The 17,020-nt window shown below is 42.0% G+C and overlaps 1 protein-coding gene across 5 annotated transcripts in view; it reads right to left on the bottom strand.

The window, feature by feature from the left end:
• The window catches only part of ULK4 (unc-51 like kinase 4), a 523,006-nt gene that overhangs the window by 110,792 nt on the left and 395,194 nt on the right, over positions 1–17,020 (bottom strand). For all 5 annotated transcript variants that reach the window (XM_027097129.1, XM_027097131.1, XM_027097128.1 and 2 more), the window contains one exon: positions 14,552–14,737. In XM_027097129.1, the coding sequence (XP_026952930.1) occupies positions 14,552–14,737 (186 nt within the window). The remainder of the gene's footprint in view (positions 1–14,551; positions 14,738–17,020) is intronic.

Raw genomic sequence — 17,020 nt, 5'->3', positions numbered from 1 at the left:
ACTATCAGTTTATAGTAAATAAAAGTATTCAACATCCTGAAAAAAATTATACTGTGTAGAACTTAACAACTTTCTTTGACAAAAGGATAAATCTGCTCTGTGTATAAATCAGCAAGGGAGGCGAGGACAATTCGAAATGAGAGTCTCAATCATTATTTGCTTCCAGGAGGGTCATGACAGTGGCATGTTTGCAACTGAAATTGGAAAGCAAGATGCTACGGGAAATAATTCTCAGGAGCACTTTCAATACGTTTCCTTTAGCAATGTTGTTAGAAAAAGCTAATCCCCGAAACAGAAAAAGTTATGACAGGTCTCAGTAACAACCCCTGAGATACTGGTCTAGGATTTTTGGCTCAACTCCCTAAGATGTCAATGAGAATTGGTCTCTGTACCCCACACGTCGGCCACCTAACCTCCTCATCTATCTCCTGAAGTCCTAAGGAGAAACACTAGAAAGAGATCGTGTGGGTTTGCTCAGGCTTACTCATCCACCCCACAAATCAAAACACTGAAAGATCAAAGTAAACGTCTACTGACATAGATCAGAAGGGTATTGTGATGGTTAATTTTAAAGGCAAATTCTTAAGCAGAAACTATGCCTGAATGTGGGATCATCAGATTTGCTAAGCTGAAAGGGTGATTACAGAGTGGCAAAGGGTTCTTATTACCCAAATTTTTATTTTCAAAAACCCAGCCCCCAGGAGCTTGGGGCATGAATATGTTTACTGATAAACTGATGGGTGATTCTCTCTCATGTACACACATACACACAAACACACACACACGTGTTCAGCCAGGCCTAGGCACAATGTTTTTTGGTTTTTTTAATTAGCATATCTGTGATATAGAAATCAACTGCAAAGGGAAAATTCAAATCTTACAAAAGGTATGGGATTTCATTGCCAGTAATAGTGGAAGAATTACATAAAGTCTCTTTTTTTAACACCTTGATTGGAGTATAATTGCTTTACAATGTTGTGTTAGTTTCTGCTTTATAACAAAGTGAATCAGTTAGACATATACATATATCCCCATATCCCCTCCCTCTTGCATCTCCCTCCCACCCTTCCTATCCCACCCCACTAGGTGGTCACAAAGCACCGAGCTGATCTCCCTGTGCTATGCGGCTGCTTCCCACTAGCTACCTATTTTACATTCGGTAGTGTATATATGTCCATGCCACTCTCTCACTTCATCCCAGCTTACCATTCCCCCTCCCCGTGTCCTCAAGTCCATTCTCTATGTAAGTCGGAAAGAGAAAAACAAATACCATGTGCTAACACATATATATGGAATCTAAATAAAATAAAATAAATGATTCTGATGAGCCTAGGGGCAGGACAGAAATAAAGACACAGACATACAAAGTCTTTGAAGGGGGAAGGTCTAACAGATAGACAACACCGGATGGTCACCAGCTAAAGAAGAGAAAAATCTCTTCAAGTGTGAAGAAAGGGCAGGAACTTCAAAGGGGAATACTAATTTGAATAGCAATGGAAAATTAATGAAGACCTTAAACAGTTTTGCAAAAAAGACCGCATTTTATGATGATGCTGAGAAGGTTAGATATGAAGGCTTTACAATGTGCTACCCTGCACTACATCTTTTTTTTTTTTTTTTTGGGGTATGCGGGCCTCTCACTGTTGTGGCCTCTCCCGTTGCGGAGCACAGGCTCCAGACGGGGCAGGTTCAGCGGCCACGGCTCACGGGCCTAGCCGCTCCACGGCATATCGGATCTTCCCAGACCGGGGCACGAACCCATGTCCCCTGCATCAGCAGGCGGACTCTCAACCACTGCGCCACCAGGGAAGCCTACCCTGCACTTTTGAGAATGTGAAAGATGACACGCAAAAATGTCTAGAATTGCTGGTACAGCCCAATGTGATGGAGGAAAAGGGCCCAGCTACAGGCCGCCCTGGCAGGGTTCGGGTGGGTTCTGCCCACTCAGAGCAAGACAAGCCCTCTGTTGATTCTCGTGGGCAGAGAGACGTGGGGTCACCTCTGTCCTGGCTAGAGTCAGGAGAAGGCCCAGAACTCTGCAGGCACCGGCAAGGTCCCTGCCTCCTGCTCACAGCCTCATGCATCCTGTCGGCGCAATCTCAGTCGGGACCAGTCTCCAGCACCCACACTTCATCCTAGTTTACACTGATCACAATGCAGAGCCCAGGTCTCCCAGGTCACCCCTCTTCCCCTGGGCTCACACCCACAGTGCTCTGTACAGCCCTTTCTCGGGTTCCTTATTCACGGAGATGGCTCTGTGGTGCTTCCTGACCATTCCCCACCTCTCCTCCATTACCCCCCAGGGTTTTTTTTTGTTTGTTTTTTTTTTGCTGTACGCGGGCCTCTCACTGTTGTGGCCTCTCCCGTTGCGGAGCACAGGCTCCGGATGCGCAGGCTCAGCGGCCACGGCTCACGGGCCCAGCCGCTCCGCGGCATGTGGGATCTTCCCAAACCAGGGTGCGAACCCGTGTCCCCTGCATCGGCAGGCGGACTCTCGACCACTGCGCCACCAGGGAAGCGCCCCCCCCCAGCTTTAAACCTAATGTCGCCAGAGGATACCGCCTGCTACTCTTCCCTGCTGCAGCTGTGGATCACTGGGTTCCCAGCTCACTGTCCTTGTCCCCAGTGCCACTCTTGTCACAGTGCCTGGTAATATGGCCGTCCATAGAGAGGGTCCTTCTAGTACCACTCAGGTCTCTGGCTTTCCTTCCCACGACCCTGTCTTCCTCCACACTTCAGACACTCACTCCTGTGGTTTTACTCTAGACCTGGTTTTTGCCATTAACTGGCAGCCTTCCAGAATCCACATTCGAACAGCCCATGTTCTGATGACCACCTCTCACCGTTTCTCCCTCCAGTCCAGCCTTCTCTTACTTGGAATTCCAGACCTGTAGATCCAACAGCCAACTAGACATTCCCACTTGGATGGCTGACAGGCATCTACCCATAACGTGTCCCAAACACTGCTCCCGATTTCCCCTCTTCCCCCAGACCAGCTCCTCCTGAGTTTTGGCCATCTAGGTTTTGGGCTGGGCCCAAACGGGAATCATCTTTGACTACTGTTTGCCTCACAGCCCATATCCAATCTGCTGGCAAATTCTACTGGTTGTACTCTCAAGATTTATCCAAAATATAACCGATCCAAGCCATGACCAGGACTCCCCAGGACTGCAATAACCTGTTGGCATCTCTCACCCCTCGCCCGCTTCAGTGACCGCTCTCAGCGTGGCAACCGGATCGCCTCACCCTTCTGCTCAAAACCCTCCACAGGCTCTCGTCTCACTCAGGATGAAGGCCAGTCTTTGCAAGGATAACTTGCTCCCTCCACCAAACCCTTCTCTGTCATCTCCCTCACACCTTACATATCTATTTCTTACTCATTTTGCTTAGGACACACCGGCTTCCTTGGGGTTCCTGGGTAGGCACCTGCCTTGCAGACTTAGCAAATGCTGTCCCCTGTCTAGTGTGTCTTGCTCCAAATCTCCCCCTGGCTTCCTTCAGGTCCTTACTCAGATGTCATCTCGGTGAGACCTTCCCTGGTCACATCATCCAGGGCTGCAGATGTCCCACTGTACGTCCTATCTTTTTTTCCTTCTATATGTTTCTTCTTCGTGCTTTTACTATCTAAAATATCAATAGTTTATTTAATAAATGCAGTTGTCATCTCACTCTCCCTGGTAAGCTCCAGTAGAGCAGGGATCTTAGTCTGTGTTGTTCGCGGCTCTATCCCCAGCACTGAACAGGCACTGCATAACTACTTGCTGAGCGAGTGGTCACTCTTAGCGAAGACTTTTTCTGCACAGGCTTACAAAATGCGAAGTGACCCATTATAAGAATGTCTTCATAATGTTGTTAGAAGACAAAATCAATGCATTTAAATAAATTTCAGTTTTATTTCTTGAGATCAAGCCCCAGCCACACATTTTTTCATTATTTACCACAGTTGTTAGGCGGCCAGTTTAAGTGAATTTACATGAAGTGGTGGTTAGTTTTCCAGTATTACTTATTCCATAACAAAAAGGAACCGCTGTGTTGCAAAATCATATACCTAAACTTGGTCAAGTATTTCTGTTGATCAATTTCAAAACACTTGCTTATACAAAACAACAATAAGAGGTCATAATTCACCTTTAAATTAAACTTTTCTAATGGCTTGAATTTAAAATACTCTCTCAGATAAATATGTAAAATATCAACTGAGAGATTTTTTATCTTTAGCTTTTCCCATGATTATTTAAAAACTGAAAACCCAAAACCCAACTCTGGTTCTTTGTCATATACAGTATAACAACTTGAAAACAACCCTTTTGAGGAAAGGAAGATATTCCTATGAATATATAATGTAGACATTATTCTTTTAGCGGACAGAATTCATTTATTAAAATTGTTATAGATTATACAAAGGAAAATTGCATTTAAAATATTCTTTTAAATACAAAAATTGGAAACATTTAGTACAGGTCTTCCTAAGGAAAGGTCCTCCAGAGCAATTTTCGTTGCTCTCTGTATCCACAAGGAAGTAAACGTGTTCATCCTAATTTTTAACATGCTTTGAATGTTCACTATTTTAAGAATGGTTTTGTTAAAAGCATGTCATGGGCTTCCCTGGTGGCGCAGTGGTTGAGAGTCCGCCTGCAGATGCAGGGGACACCGGTTCGTGCCCTGGTCCGGGAAGATCCCACATGCCGCAGAGCGGCTGGGCCCGTGAGCCATGGCCGCAGAGCCTGCACATCCGGAGCCTGTGCTCCGCAACGGGAGAGGCCACAACAGTGAGAGGCCCGCGTAACGCCAAAAAAAAAAAAAAAAAAAAAGCATGTCATTAAAAAAATCCCACATTACCAAGAGAGTCTAGAGCATTCTGCACAGCAACAGCTGCACAGTGGGCTTGATGATGGTCAGAATGATCACGAAGAATCAGGAAAAGTCCACAGTTACTTGTAATCACTATCACTTGAACCAGATAATAAGTACCTATAAATGGGAATATTCAAAGTTTGAATAAATAAATGATCCCTCACAGCTTCTTCCCCTCCTTGGTCATGAGGAGGATACAAAACATAAAACAAATTCCAAGGACCCTTAGCTGTTTACTTATAATTTACAATGGGTAGATTCTCAACAAACTAATACTATGCAAGAAAGCAGTAGGTCTTCTCTCTTTTTGAGGGATACCTGTTCTCAAGGATAGCAGATTGGTCCTTTCCACAGTTTAAAAATTAATGCTTAAAAATTAACTATTTCTTTTGCTCCATCCCCATTAGCCCAGTTTTTATAGTCTTTTTATAGTCTTTTCTTTAAGAAGTTGTGGGGAATACAGATATTCACACAGTGCCAAAGCATCTCTGTGAGGATTACTTAGTGATCGCGAAGGGAAACATGTGTCTACCTGATGGAGAAGCAGAAGATAACCCCTTAGCCAAGCAGTCAAACTTAGCATCACTGAAAGTGGGGCAGCCTAGCATCATATGCTTCCTGATGGGATACAAGATTAGGGGCCGTTACCAATGAGATACTGTGACCAAAAATGCTGTGAGGAAATATTCATACTATTTCAGACTGTTGGGCATTCTACCAGACAACTGACTCAGACTCTCCAAAAAGTCAATTTCACAGGGGAAGAAAAAGGCAGGAAGACTCTTCTAGATTAAAGGAGACTAAGAAAACAACAAATTCAGTATGTGAGCCTTGACTGGAACATGGCTTTTTTAAAAAAAGCTATTAAGTCGTTTTTTAACTAGGAAAATTAAACATGAATTGGGTAGTAATGATATTATGAATCATTATTAATTTTCTTGGGTGTGATAATGTTATTGGGCCAAGTGTCATGATTCCTTTGCTTTCACATGATTTAAAACACACACGTAGAAATAAAAAATATCAGGGTGACAACATTTTGTGTGAATAAAGTACATACGGAGACTTGAAAAATATGGTGAAATGATAACAATTCTGAAAATAATTCTTGATTACACAGGTTGTCAATCATATTACTCTTTCAACTTTCGAGTGGTTTTGAAACCTTTCATAATAGAAAGGTGGATAAAGATACCATCCATGGCAATGGGAACGGAAAGAGGAAAAGACTCATTAGAGAACGAATTTTATCTGACAGAAGAATTTCAGGAGGCAGGTAGGGAGCTGAATCTCTTGAAATAAGAAGTCAAAACAGAAGGGAAATTATGCTGCCCAGGGCCCGCAAACATCAGACTGAGAAGGAGGACAGGAAGGTGCCCAGCCTGACCTTGAGGAACCTCCATGTGGGAAGGGGCAGGGGAGAGGGCAGATGCACACAGGAAATGTGCGCGAGAACGAGACATGTTCAGAGGGATGAGACATGTTGCACATCCTCAGGAAACCCACGGCAAAGATCCACATACTTCCTCTCTGAGGTGGATGTGGCTTCACTCACAGAAACACAGAAGTTTCGGTCTTGAGAGTGACTGGCTGTAAATGACCCTATTCCACTGGCCATAAGCTTCCTGATTTTGTCTTGCTCAGAATCTCAGGAATATTCCCGCAGGGAACTAAGGAAAAATTTTTCAGCAAGATGTTTCTTTTCTTTGTTGGAAAGATACAACCAAATTAATCAAAGAGTTCCCAATTAACTTGTGAGTCCTACGGCAATCGTGGGCATAGATGCTCATCCAGTGTAACAATAAACGGTGTGTGTGGATTCAGGGAAAGATCCCTCTTGGAAACTCCTAAGAGCATCCTCTCAGAGTCTCAGGAAAACGTTCTAAGGGACGAGATTTCACAAAAATTGATTACATTTGCTTTTTACTCCTTTGGGTACATAGTGTCTCTCTAAAAATTTTCACTGGCTTCACAACAATCTCCCCACTTCTTTCCCTTTAGGAAAATAAGTCAAGAAAAGAAGGCCTTACCATGAGAAAAATAAGCTAGGAGGGAGAGGTATCATTTTGCCTTCTTGTTACACCTCAAGGAACAGTTCTTTACTTTTCTAATAGAAATTAGGTCCCTTCTGATTCTACATCTACAACTCATCCTGCTCCTAAAATAGAAAAAGAATGGCTGCAGATTTCCTAGTTTCCTCATTTGGTCTCTTCAGAGCTTTAAAAACTCTGTATGTGAAGAAATGCTATTACACTGATTTTCAGCAACACAACATCTCTGCTCTCATGGTGAAAATGGAAAGGACCAGGGGACCTACATGAGAATTTGGAAGAAAAATGGTGGCGAGCATAGCAAGATTTTCTGAAAGCGGCAGGGTAAAGGGTCCCCAAGGGATGGATATTTGTAATAATCTTTAATACTAATCACCCTCAGAGAGCGAGCCCAAGTCCCACTGCTGCCACCTCTGCTGCACCAGGTAGATGGGTGAGCGGGCAGGGGAAAGGAGTTAGCAACCTCAGCGTGTTATGACCACCCTCTGCTTTCAGAGAGCAGTCAGTTTTACAGAACAAGTTTGTGGTGGCTTGTGTGTAGTCAATATTTTGAGTGTTGGAGTAAAGCTAGCTTTAATTAAGTGACAAGCAGCTGATCCACGATCATTACCCTGAGAAAACTCCCACTGATATCAAGTTTAAGGGACAGGTAAACCTGGCAGCAACCGGAAGGATCTCCATCACATTTTTAAAGCCAGAGTACAAAGTATAATTATAAAACCACCAAACATCCTGGTAAATTACAGTACATAATTAAATCCTCAAGTTTCCCCAACATTTTCTCAGTGTTCTAAATGCAGACTAAATAAGAAAGAGCACCCTAGGGGCAAAAATATCCCAACTCCATCAGCACAAATTAAACATCTTATTTCTTTCATCTGTTAGTGAAAATTCTGCTTTTAGAAAGTTACAGTCACAAGAGCTGAAACAGATTGGGAGCTGAAACAGATATTTCAAGAAAGGGCCTTTTGTGTAACTCACAGGGAGGAATCTGCCACATTATTCCTAAGATGGCTCTCTAATAACCACAGTTTACCGGTCATGGACACACTCATTACGTGGCCTTAGAAACTGTAGGGCCAAGAGTATTTTGGGGTTGCCCTCTCTGAAATCATCCCGGCTTGCTCAGCTTTGGGGAAAGAGGCCCTCCTCAATCAGGGCTTAAAAAGAGACAGTCTCACAGAGTAGAACCCTCTTGTTTTTAGAAATGCTCCAAAAGCGATTTACAGATTCAGTGCAATCTCTATCAAAATTCCAATGGCATTTTTCAAAGAAATAGAACAAACAATCCTAAAATTCGTATGAAACCACAAAAGACCCCAAGTAGCCAAAGCAATCTTGAAAAAGAAGAACAAAGCTGGAGGCGTCACACTCCCTGGTTTCAAACTATATTACAAAGATATAGTAATCGAAACAGTATGGTACTGGCATTGAAAACACACAAATATATCAATGGAACAGGATAGAGAGCCCAAAAATAAACCCATGCATATATGTTCAATTAATTTTTGACATAAGAGCCAAGAATATTCAATAGAGAAAGGTCAGTCTGTTCAATAAATGGTGTTGGGAAAACTGAACACATGCAAAAGAATGAAACTGAACCATTATCTTACAACACACACAAAAATTAACTCCAAATGGATTAAAGACTTGCACATAAGACCTAAAACCATACAACTCCTAGGAGAAAACATAAGCAGTAAGCTCCTTGACTCTGGTCTTAGAGATGATTTTTTTAGATCTGACACCAAAAGCAAAGGCAACAAAAGCAATAAACAAGTGGGACTACATCAAACTAAAAAGCTTCTGCACAGTGAAGGAAACCGTCAACAAAATGAAAGGCAACCTACCTAATGAGAGAAAATATCTGCAAATCATATATCTTATAAGGGAATAATATCCAAAATATATTAATAGAAAGAGCTCATACAACTTAATAGTAAAAAGGCAATCTGAATAAAAAATGGGCAGAAGACCTAAATAGACATTTTTCCAAAGAAGATATATAGATAGCTAGCAGGTACATGAAAAAATGCTCAACATCACTAAACACCAGGGAAATGCAAATCAGAACCACAAGGAGATGTTACCTCACGCCAGTCAGAATGGTTTTTATCAAAAAGACAACCAATAACAAATGTTGGCGAGGATGTGGAGAAAAGGGAATCCTTGTGTACTGTCAGTAGGAATGTAAACTGGTGCAAACACCATGGAAGACAGTGCAGAAGTTCCTCAAAAAATTAACATTAGAACCACCATAAGGCCCAGCAATTCCACTTCTGGGTATATATGCAGAGAAAACAAAAACACTAATTCAAAAAGAAATATACACCCCAATGTTCACTGCAGCATTATTTACAATAGCCAAGATACGGAAACAATCTAAATGTCCAATGATAAAAGAATGTATAAAGAAAATTTGATACACAAACACACACACACACACACACACACACACACACACGGAATATTATTTGGCCATAAAAAAGAATGAAATCTTGGGACTTCCCTGGTGGTGTAGTGGATAAGACTCCATGCTCCCAATACAGGGGGCTTGGGTTTGATCCCTGGTCAGGGAACTATATCCCACATGCATGCCACAACTAATAGTTTGCATGCCACAACTAAGGAACCCATGAGCTGCAACTAAGGAGCCCACCTGCCGCAACTAAGTCCTGGTGCAAGCAAAAAAAAAAAAAAGAAATCTTGCCATTTGTGACAACATGGATGGACCTTGAGGGAATTATGTTAAGTGAAATAAGTCAGACAGAGAAAGATAAATTCCACATAATCTCAATTTTGTGTGGAATCTTAAGAGAAAAAAAAATGGAAAGTAAAAGGCAAGCTCATAGATACAGACAATAGATTGGCGGTGAGGGGTTGGGAGTGGATACAATGGGTGAAGGGATTAAAAGGTACAAATTTCCAGTTATAAAATAAATAAGTCATTGGGATGTGATGTACAGTATAGTGACTATAGTTAATAATACTGTATTGTATAATTGAAAGTTGCTAAGAAAATAAATCTTAGAAGAAAATGTATAACTATTTATGGCAATGGATGTTAGCTAGACTTGTGTGGTGATCATTTTGCAATATATACAAATATCTTGTACACCTAAAACTAAATAATGCTATATGCCGGTTTTGCCTCAATTAAGGAAAAAAGAATTGCTCCCAGAAGGAGTGTGCACTTAATAAATGTCCTTTGAGGTAGGTCCTTAAAGAGCTTGTCTTTACCTCCTTAACTTCTTACAATCAGAAGGCTGCACTTAACAAGCCTCCTTAATCCAGTTACTGATTCAGGTAACAAATCCAGATTGCTCCCTGCCTCTCTATCAAGTCTGGCTCCCCCAGGCCACCGAGGAGAGCCTGAGACACCAGCCCCCTTAAAATCACAGGAAATCTTTGCTCACATTCTTTCTATCTCCCAGGTTCCCATCCTCTATGCACCTACCTATCCAATCTCACCCCCTTCTAAGAAACTTGGCAGGGATAGCGTGGAGGGGACCGAAGCATCAGACTGGGGAACAACTAAATGCCTTTTAAGGTCCCTCTCATTCTGGCCTGTGCATCTACAAAGCACTCAAATGAGCACACAATATACACTGAAGAGCAAAAATGAACAATTGCCAATAATAAAAGTAGAGATTTTATAGACATTTCTTACTCAGCTCAGTGGATACTTATTAAATACCAATTACATGCCGGGCACTGTGAGAAAGCTTTATTTCACCGTAAACATAATTTGAGTTCAATTGAGATGCTACCACTGTCCTTTGGTTTCAGAGACCAGAACTTCCTAATTCTAACAACGGTGTCCGAACTCCAAATGTTTGTTCCCCTCTGGCCTTTCCTGGTCCATTTCTTATGTCTGTCAGTCTAGCCCTGTGGATTTTGGGGCCATGATTCAGGATGTGCTTCTTCCCGGTTCATGCATGGATGACCAACACATCCTTCTACACACTGCTCAAACACCATGTCCTGGCCAATCTCCTCCCCAAAGGGAATGTTTCTGTGGAACTTTGCTGGCTCCTCTAGCGTGGCACTGATTGCATTCTGCTTTATAGTGAAGCTGGCGTTTCTCTCTCGCTCCAGTTAGGGATCCCTGAGAACAGGCAGCAGGAAGAGCATATCGTACTGTCTTAGTTCCCCCAGTGTAGAGGATGCACATAGTAATAACTGTTATTTTCCCATGAATGAAAGAATGAATCTCTTCGGTGCCTTCTAGATCGAAATCCAGTCAGGTTCAGCTTAACAAATGCCCTCAGAGTCCAGATCAGTCCTGGACAGAGCAGCAGCAAGGTGGCTAGCTACTTGGCAAGAGCACAAGCTAGGGTCAGGTCAGCTTGGCTGGTCCCAGCTCTGCCGAGTCCTAGTTGGTGGCCTTGGGAGCGTTACGTAAGCTCTTTGAGCCTTAGCTTGTAACCTATAAATGGAAGCAGTCACTGGAGCTGACCGCTAAGTAGCTGTGAAGATTAAATGAGATAATTCACCAGAAGAACTTAACACAGTTGGAAGCATCATCTGCTGACAACCTTTCATGGGCTAGACACTATAACACGCTGAAAAAGACCACATCACTACCCTGAACAAGGGTAATGTGAAGGTGAGAACAGACGGTAAGCTGACAGTTACAAAGCAATGGCAACCACGGAGGTGAGGACAGGAAGCGGCGAGAGAGAGGGGAAGGACCACATCAGTCGGGAGTGCGCGCTGGCATCATACAACTCTGGGTCATCTGCTGCTGTTTCTCTCCAAACGTACTGAACTCAGTAATAAGTTTAAGCAGAACAGAGGATAGGCAAGTTCAAGGCCCAGAATCCCTGATTGTGTGTTTTGTACCACTTGAACCCAACATTGACCCATCCATGGCTAATTTAGAAAGTTTTCAGAAGATTATATAAAGCATTTATCACAGATGGCTGGTAAACTTTATATTATGCTTACTTTACTACAATTAAAAAAAAAAAAACAAGCAGATGAGCAGAACCAGAAACTACTTCTATTTTCACATACACAGACAAAGTCACTTGGATTCAACTTTTCTTCCACCAACAAAACCTACCTGGCCCTATATGTGGCAGGTCAGAAACTATAAGGAAATCATTTCAGACAGTAAAATAAACTAAAAGATGGTGTAATCTGGTTACTTTGACCAAGTTGGGGTCTAACTGTTTCCTGCATGATTAAATTAACCTGTTTTTTAAAAATGATGTAATTTATTCCAAAGATAGGTCCATAATCTCTCTGCAATTCTAAAATCTAGAAAGCTCTGAAAATCAAAACTTTTTTTCTTAAGTTTGGTTCAAAACCATATTTGGTGGCAAAACCTGAGCTAACCCACGTGGGGTCACATATAGTTTTTATTTACCCACTTGGTGTGAATGTTCACACACTTTGCAGCAGAAATATTACCATGCTTGACGACGGTACCACCCCAGGTGACTGCTGTGGAGTCATACCATATATAGTATAAGCACCATGCCCAAAAGATCGGAAATTATAAATTCCAAACTAAATCTGGCCCTAACATTTTCAAATACGAGATGGTGAATCTCTATAAAATTAATTGTATCAGATGTGAGGTCAATATCCCCAAGCTTTTGTTTCTGTACCAAACACATGATTCTGCCACATGTACGTATCACTCATATTACCATATTTTCTAGTACTTGACTTCACATCGACTCACCAGTTTTAAATGAACAAAACTATTTTTTGAAAGAAATATCTTATCTCTACTGAAAAAGCTAGTCATCTGAGAGGCTTCCTCTCTGTTAAAAAGGGACATTCTGAAGGATTCGAGAGGTGTTAAAGACACAGTAGTACCAAATTGAGACTTTCCCCTTAAATCATCAGAAAGATCAAAATAAAATGGAAGAGGAAATATTTGCCTTACTATGTGATTCAATGTCATCTAGTGCTAGGTTGGAGTACCATGCCCAAGACCTACTTTCCCCAGAAGTATTTATCCTACACTTGGGGAGGCTCGCTTAGATTGTGTCATCATCCGGTTACTCAGGGAATGACTCCACTAGACAGGAAGCATTGCTGCGGTCGGGAGGTCTGGCCGTACAGAAGCATAACGTAGCAGCGAGGAGGGTAACTCCCTACCTCTGTTCTAGTTCTGTCAGCCATAACCTGCTGTGCAGATTTAGCTGGGTCACGTACTGCAGCTGTCTATCAAACTAGCATAAAAACTGTCTTGAAGGCAACTCTCTGGAGCATCCATGGCCTCCCCCGCCAAAGGACCCCTCAAGATAACTGGATCTAGAAGTGAACACAGACTGACAAGCCAGAACACGACACAGACTAACGGGACCTCCACTCCTCGACTAACCTCCACAACAGCTGCTGTAAATAACGGCCTTCGAAAGCAGCAGAACAAGATCTACTGGAAAAAGAAAATAAGTCAGTCTTCAAAAGTACTTTCAAGTAAACATCAGCTATTTGTATTTTTAAAAATAAAATAAATGGGGCGATGGACTTCCCTGGTGGCGCAGTGGTTAAGAATCCGCCTGCCAATGCAGGGGACACAGGTTCGAGCCCTGGTCCAGGAAGATCCCACATGCCGCGGAGCAGCTAAAGCCGAGCGCCACAACTACTGAGCCTGTGCCCTAGAGCCTGCGAGCCACAACTACTGAGCCTGCGCTCTAGAGCCCGTGAGCCACAGCTACTGAAGCCTGTGCGCCTAGAGCCCTGTGCTCTGCAACAAAAAAAGCCACCACAATGAGAAGCCCGTGCACCGCAATGAAGGGTAGCCCCCGCTCGCCTCAACTAGAGAAAGCCCTGGTGCAGCAACGAAGACCCAACGCCGCCCAAAAATAAAATAAAACAAAATAAATACATAACAAATGGGGTGAAAGGGAAAATTTTTCCTACAGTACCGTACTGGGGGTTAGAAACGTTGTGAGTTTGAAAATCTCCCTTTTGCAACCATTAAAAAATTTAAAAATAACAACAACACATTGACTTAATGAAGTGATCAAAATTAACATCACCAGTAAAGGGCAAACAGACATCATAAGCCTCTGGATCTGATGGATTGAGAAGGACACAGTGTTTCTTCTGGGGCTTACCTGAATCCAATTGTCCAGAAAACATCAGAGAGACCTACATTGAGGGAGAGTCTACAAAACATCTGGCCCGTTCTTCAGAAATGTCATGAAAGACAAAGAAAGGCTGCAGAACTATTCCAGATTAAGGACACACATCTACTAAAATACATGCTCCTGGACTGGTTTCTACACCAGAAAACAAGCTATAAAGGACATTATGGGGACAGCTGACAAAACTGGAATACAGATGGCAGATTAGTAAAAGATTTGTATCAATGTTAAATTTCCTGGTTTTGATAACTGTAGTTAAGTAACAGAACATCCATTTCATTAGGAAATACACACTCACATACTCAGGAGTAAGCAAGAACAATGTGTCTAACTTACTCTCTCACAGTTCAAGAAAAATACTTGTATATGCAGATAGATATGCAGAATATGATAAATGTTAACAGTAGGTGACTACGGGGAAAGGTAACTGGGAGTTCTTTAATGAAACTAGGTCGAAAAAAATGACAACTCCCCATCTACTGGCTGCCACTGAGGCCACCCACCCAAGCCCCAGTTTCTGTGTGGACTCACCATTCTTCTGAGAATCCTCAAAAGAAGCTTCTGCTCCTTTGGGTCCTCTTTGGACGTCAGTAATTCAGCAAAATTCTCTGCATTTTCGGGAGACAGGCTGTCTGGGTTTTCTCCTCCATACAACTGAACCAGTATAGACAGACACTTGGATGAAACTTCAAAAATTTCAGGATCCTCGTTAGGAAGCTGAAAATTAATAAATTGGATGACTTAAGCTTAACTGAAGATGGTGTAGGTATTCCTCAAGAACCACAGTAAAATTTGGCGTAACGGATAAAATGTCAGTCTGAGTACAAAGTTTAATTAAAGGAGTATTTTTTTGAATGGATCTTTTTCAAAATGCATACAGTAACTCAAACAAGGCTAACAGCACAAAATCAGAAGGAAATCCTGCAGTCCTTTCTTTAATCCATAGTGATGAATGACCTGTGACAAGCAAAGGACCAACATATATTTTATATGCATATGTATATATGCATATATTCATACACGTGTATGTGCATCTATAGGTGTGAAAACACTTTGATTTTTCCGAGGCACAACCCTCACATTCTTGTTTACTTGTTTAGGAAAATCCACTTTCTAGAAGATATTAAGAAACAGACAAGTTTGAACTTGTCTGTTTCCAAATCATTATTGACTAAACAGGCAGAGAGAAAGCATTGTTTCTGTATTAAAAGGTATATTATGAAATAATAATCATACCATAAGCATTTTAACCTTTTAATGTTTTATTTTATTTCTAATAGCTTTGTTGAGCTATAATTCCTGTGACATACAATTCAGTCATTTAACATATATCTGCCATTCAATGGTTTTTAGTATTTTTCAGAGTGGTGCAACCAGCAACAGAGCCAATTTTAGAATTTTTTCATTACCTGAAAAAGAAACCCTGTACCTTGTAACCGCTACCTTCACGTCATCTCTTCCTCTCTACCCCCAGTCCCTGCCCAGTGCTAACGTGCTTTCTGTCTCTCTGGCTTTGCCTATTCTGGACATTTCAGATACTTGAAATCATACAAAATATGACCCTATCTGACTGGCTTCTTTCGTTTAGCATGTTCTCAAGAGTCATCCATGCTGCAGCATGTATCAGTATTTCATTTCTTTTTATTACGTAGTAATATTCCACTGTATGGATATACCACATTTTGTTTATCCATTCATCAGTTGATGGACATCTGAGTTGTTTTCACCTTTTGACTAGTATGAATAACACTGCTGTGAACATGTGTGCAAACGTTTTTGTGCAGACAAGCATTTGTTTCTCTTGGGTATATACTTAGAAGTGGAGGTGCTGAGTCATGTGATAACACTATGTGTAACTTTTTTTTTTTTTTTTTTGCGGTGTGCGGGCCTCTTACTGCTGTGGCCTCTCCCGTTGCGGAGCACAGGCTCGGGACGCACAGGCTCAGCGGCCATGGCTCACGGGCCCAGCCGCTCCACGGCATGTGGGATCTTCCCGGACCGGGGCACGAACCCGTGTCCCCTGCATCAGCAGGCGGACTCTCAACCACTGCGCCACCAGGGAAGCCTATGTGTAACTTTCTGAGGAGCCGCCAGACTGGTTTCTAAAGCTGCCATTAGCACCAGCAATGCGTGAGGTTTCCAGTTTTCCCACATCCTCACCAATACTTGTTATTACCTATATTTTTAATTACAGTCATCCTAGTGCATGTGGAGTGGTAACTCGTGGTGGTCTTTCATTTGTACTTCCCTGATGGCTAATGATGTTGAAAATCTTTTCATGTGCTTATTGTCCATTTGCATATCGTCTTTGGAGAAATGTCTATTCAGATATTTTGCCCACTTTTTAAGATAGGTCATATGTCTTTTTAGAATTGAGTCTAAGTGTTCTTTATATATTTTAAATACAAATCCCTTAGCAGATATATGATTTTCAAAAATGTTTTCCCATTCTGTGGGTTGCCTTTTCACTTTTTTGATAGTGTCCTTTTTTAAAAAAAATATTTATTTATTTATTTGGCTGCGCCAGGTCTAGTTGCAGCATGTGGGATCTAGTTCCCTGACCAGGAATCGAACCTGGGTCCCCTGCATTGGGGGCACTGAGTCTCAGCCACTGGACCACCAGGGAAGTCCCTTGATAGTGTCCTTTGAGGCACAAAATATTTTTTATTTTGATGAAGTCAAATTTATCCATTTTTTAAAAGATTCTTTTGATGTGGACCATTTTTAAAGTCTTGATTGAATTTGTTACAATATTGCTTCTACTTTATGTTTTTTTGAGTTTTTGGCCACAAGGCATGTGGGACCTTAGCTCCCCGACCAGGGATTGAACCCACACTCCCTGCATGGGAAGGCAAAGTCTTAACCACTGGACCACCAGGGAAGTCCCTATCTGTGCCTTTTATTCCTTGTGATTTTGGTGTCAAACCTAAGAAACCATTGCCTATTTCAAGGTCCTGAGATTTAAGCTTCTTCTGAGAATTTTTATAGTTTTAGCTCTTA

The sequence above is a fragment of the Aethalodelphis obliquidens genome, unplaced genomic scaffold (assembly GCF_003676395.1).
Source record: "Aethalodelphis obliquidens isolate GAN/ISIS:26980383/991018 unplaced genomic scaffold, ASM367639v1 scaffold112, whole genome shotgun sequence".
Taxonomy (NCBI): Eukaryota; Metazoa; Chordata; class Mammalia; order Artiodactyla; family Delphinidae; genus Aethalodelphis; species Aethalodelphis obliquidens.
This window is presented reverse-complemented; position numbering and strand designations above follow the sequence as displayed.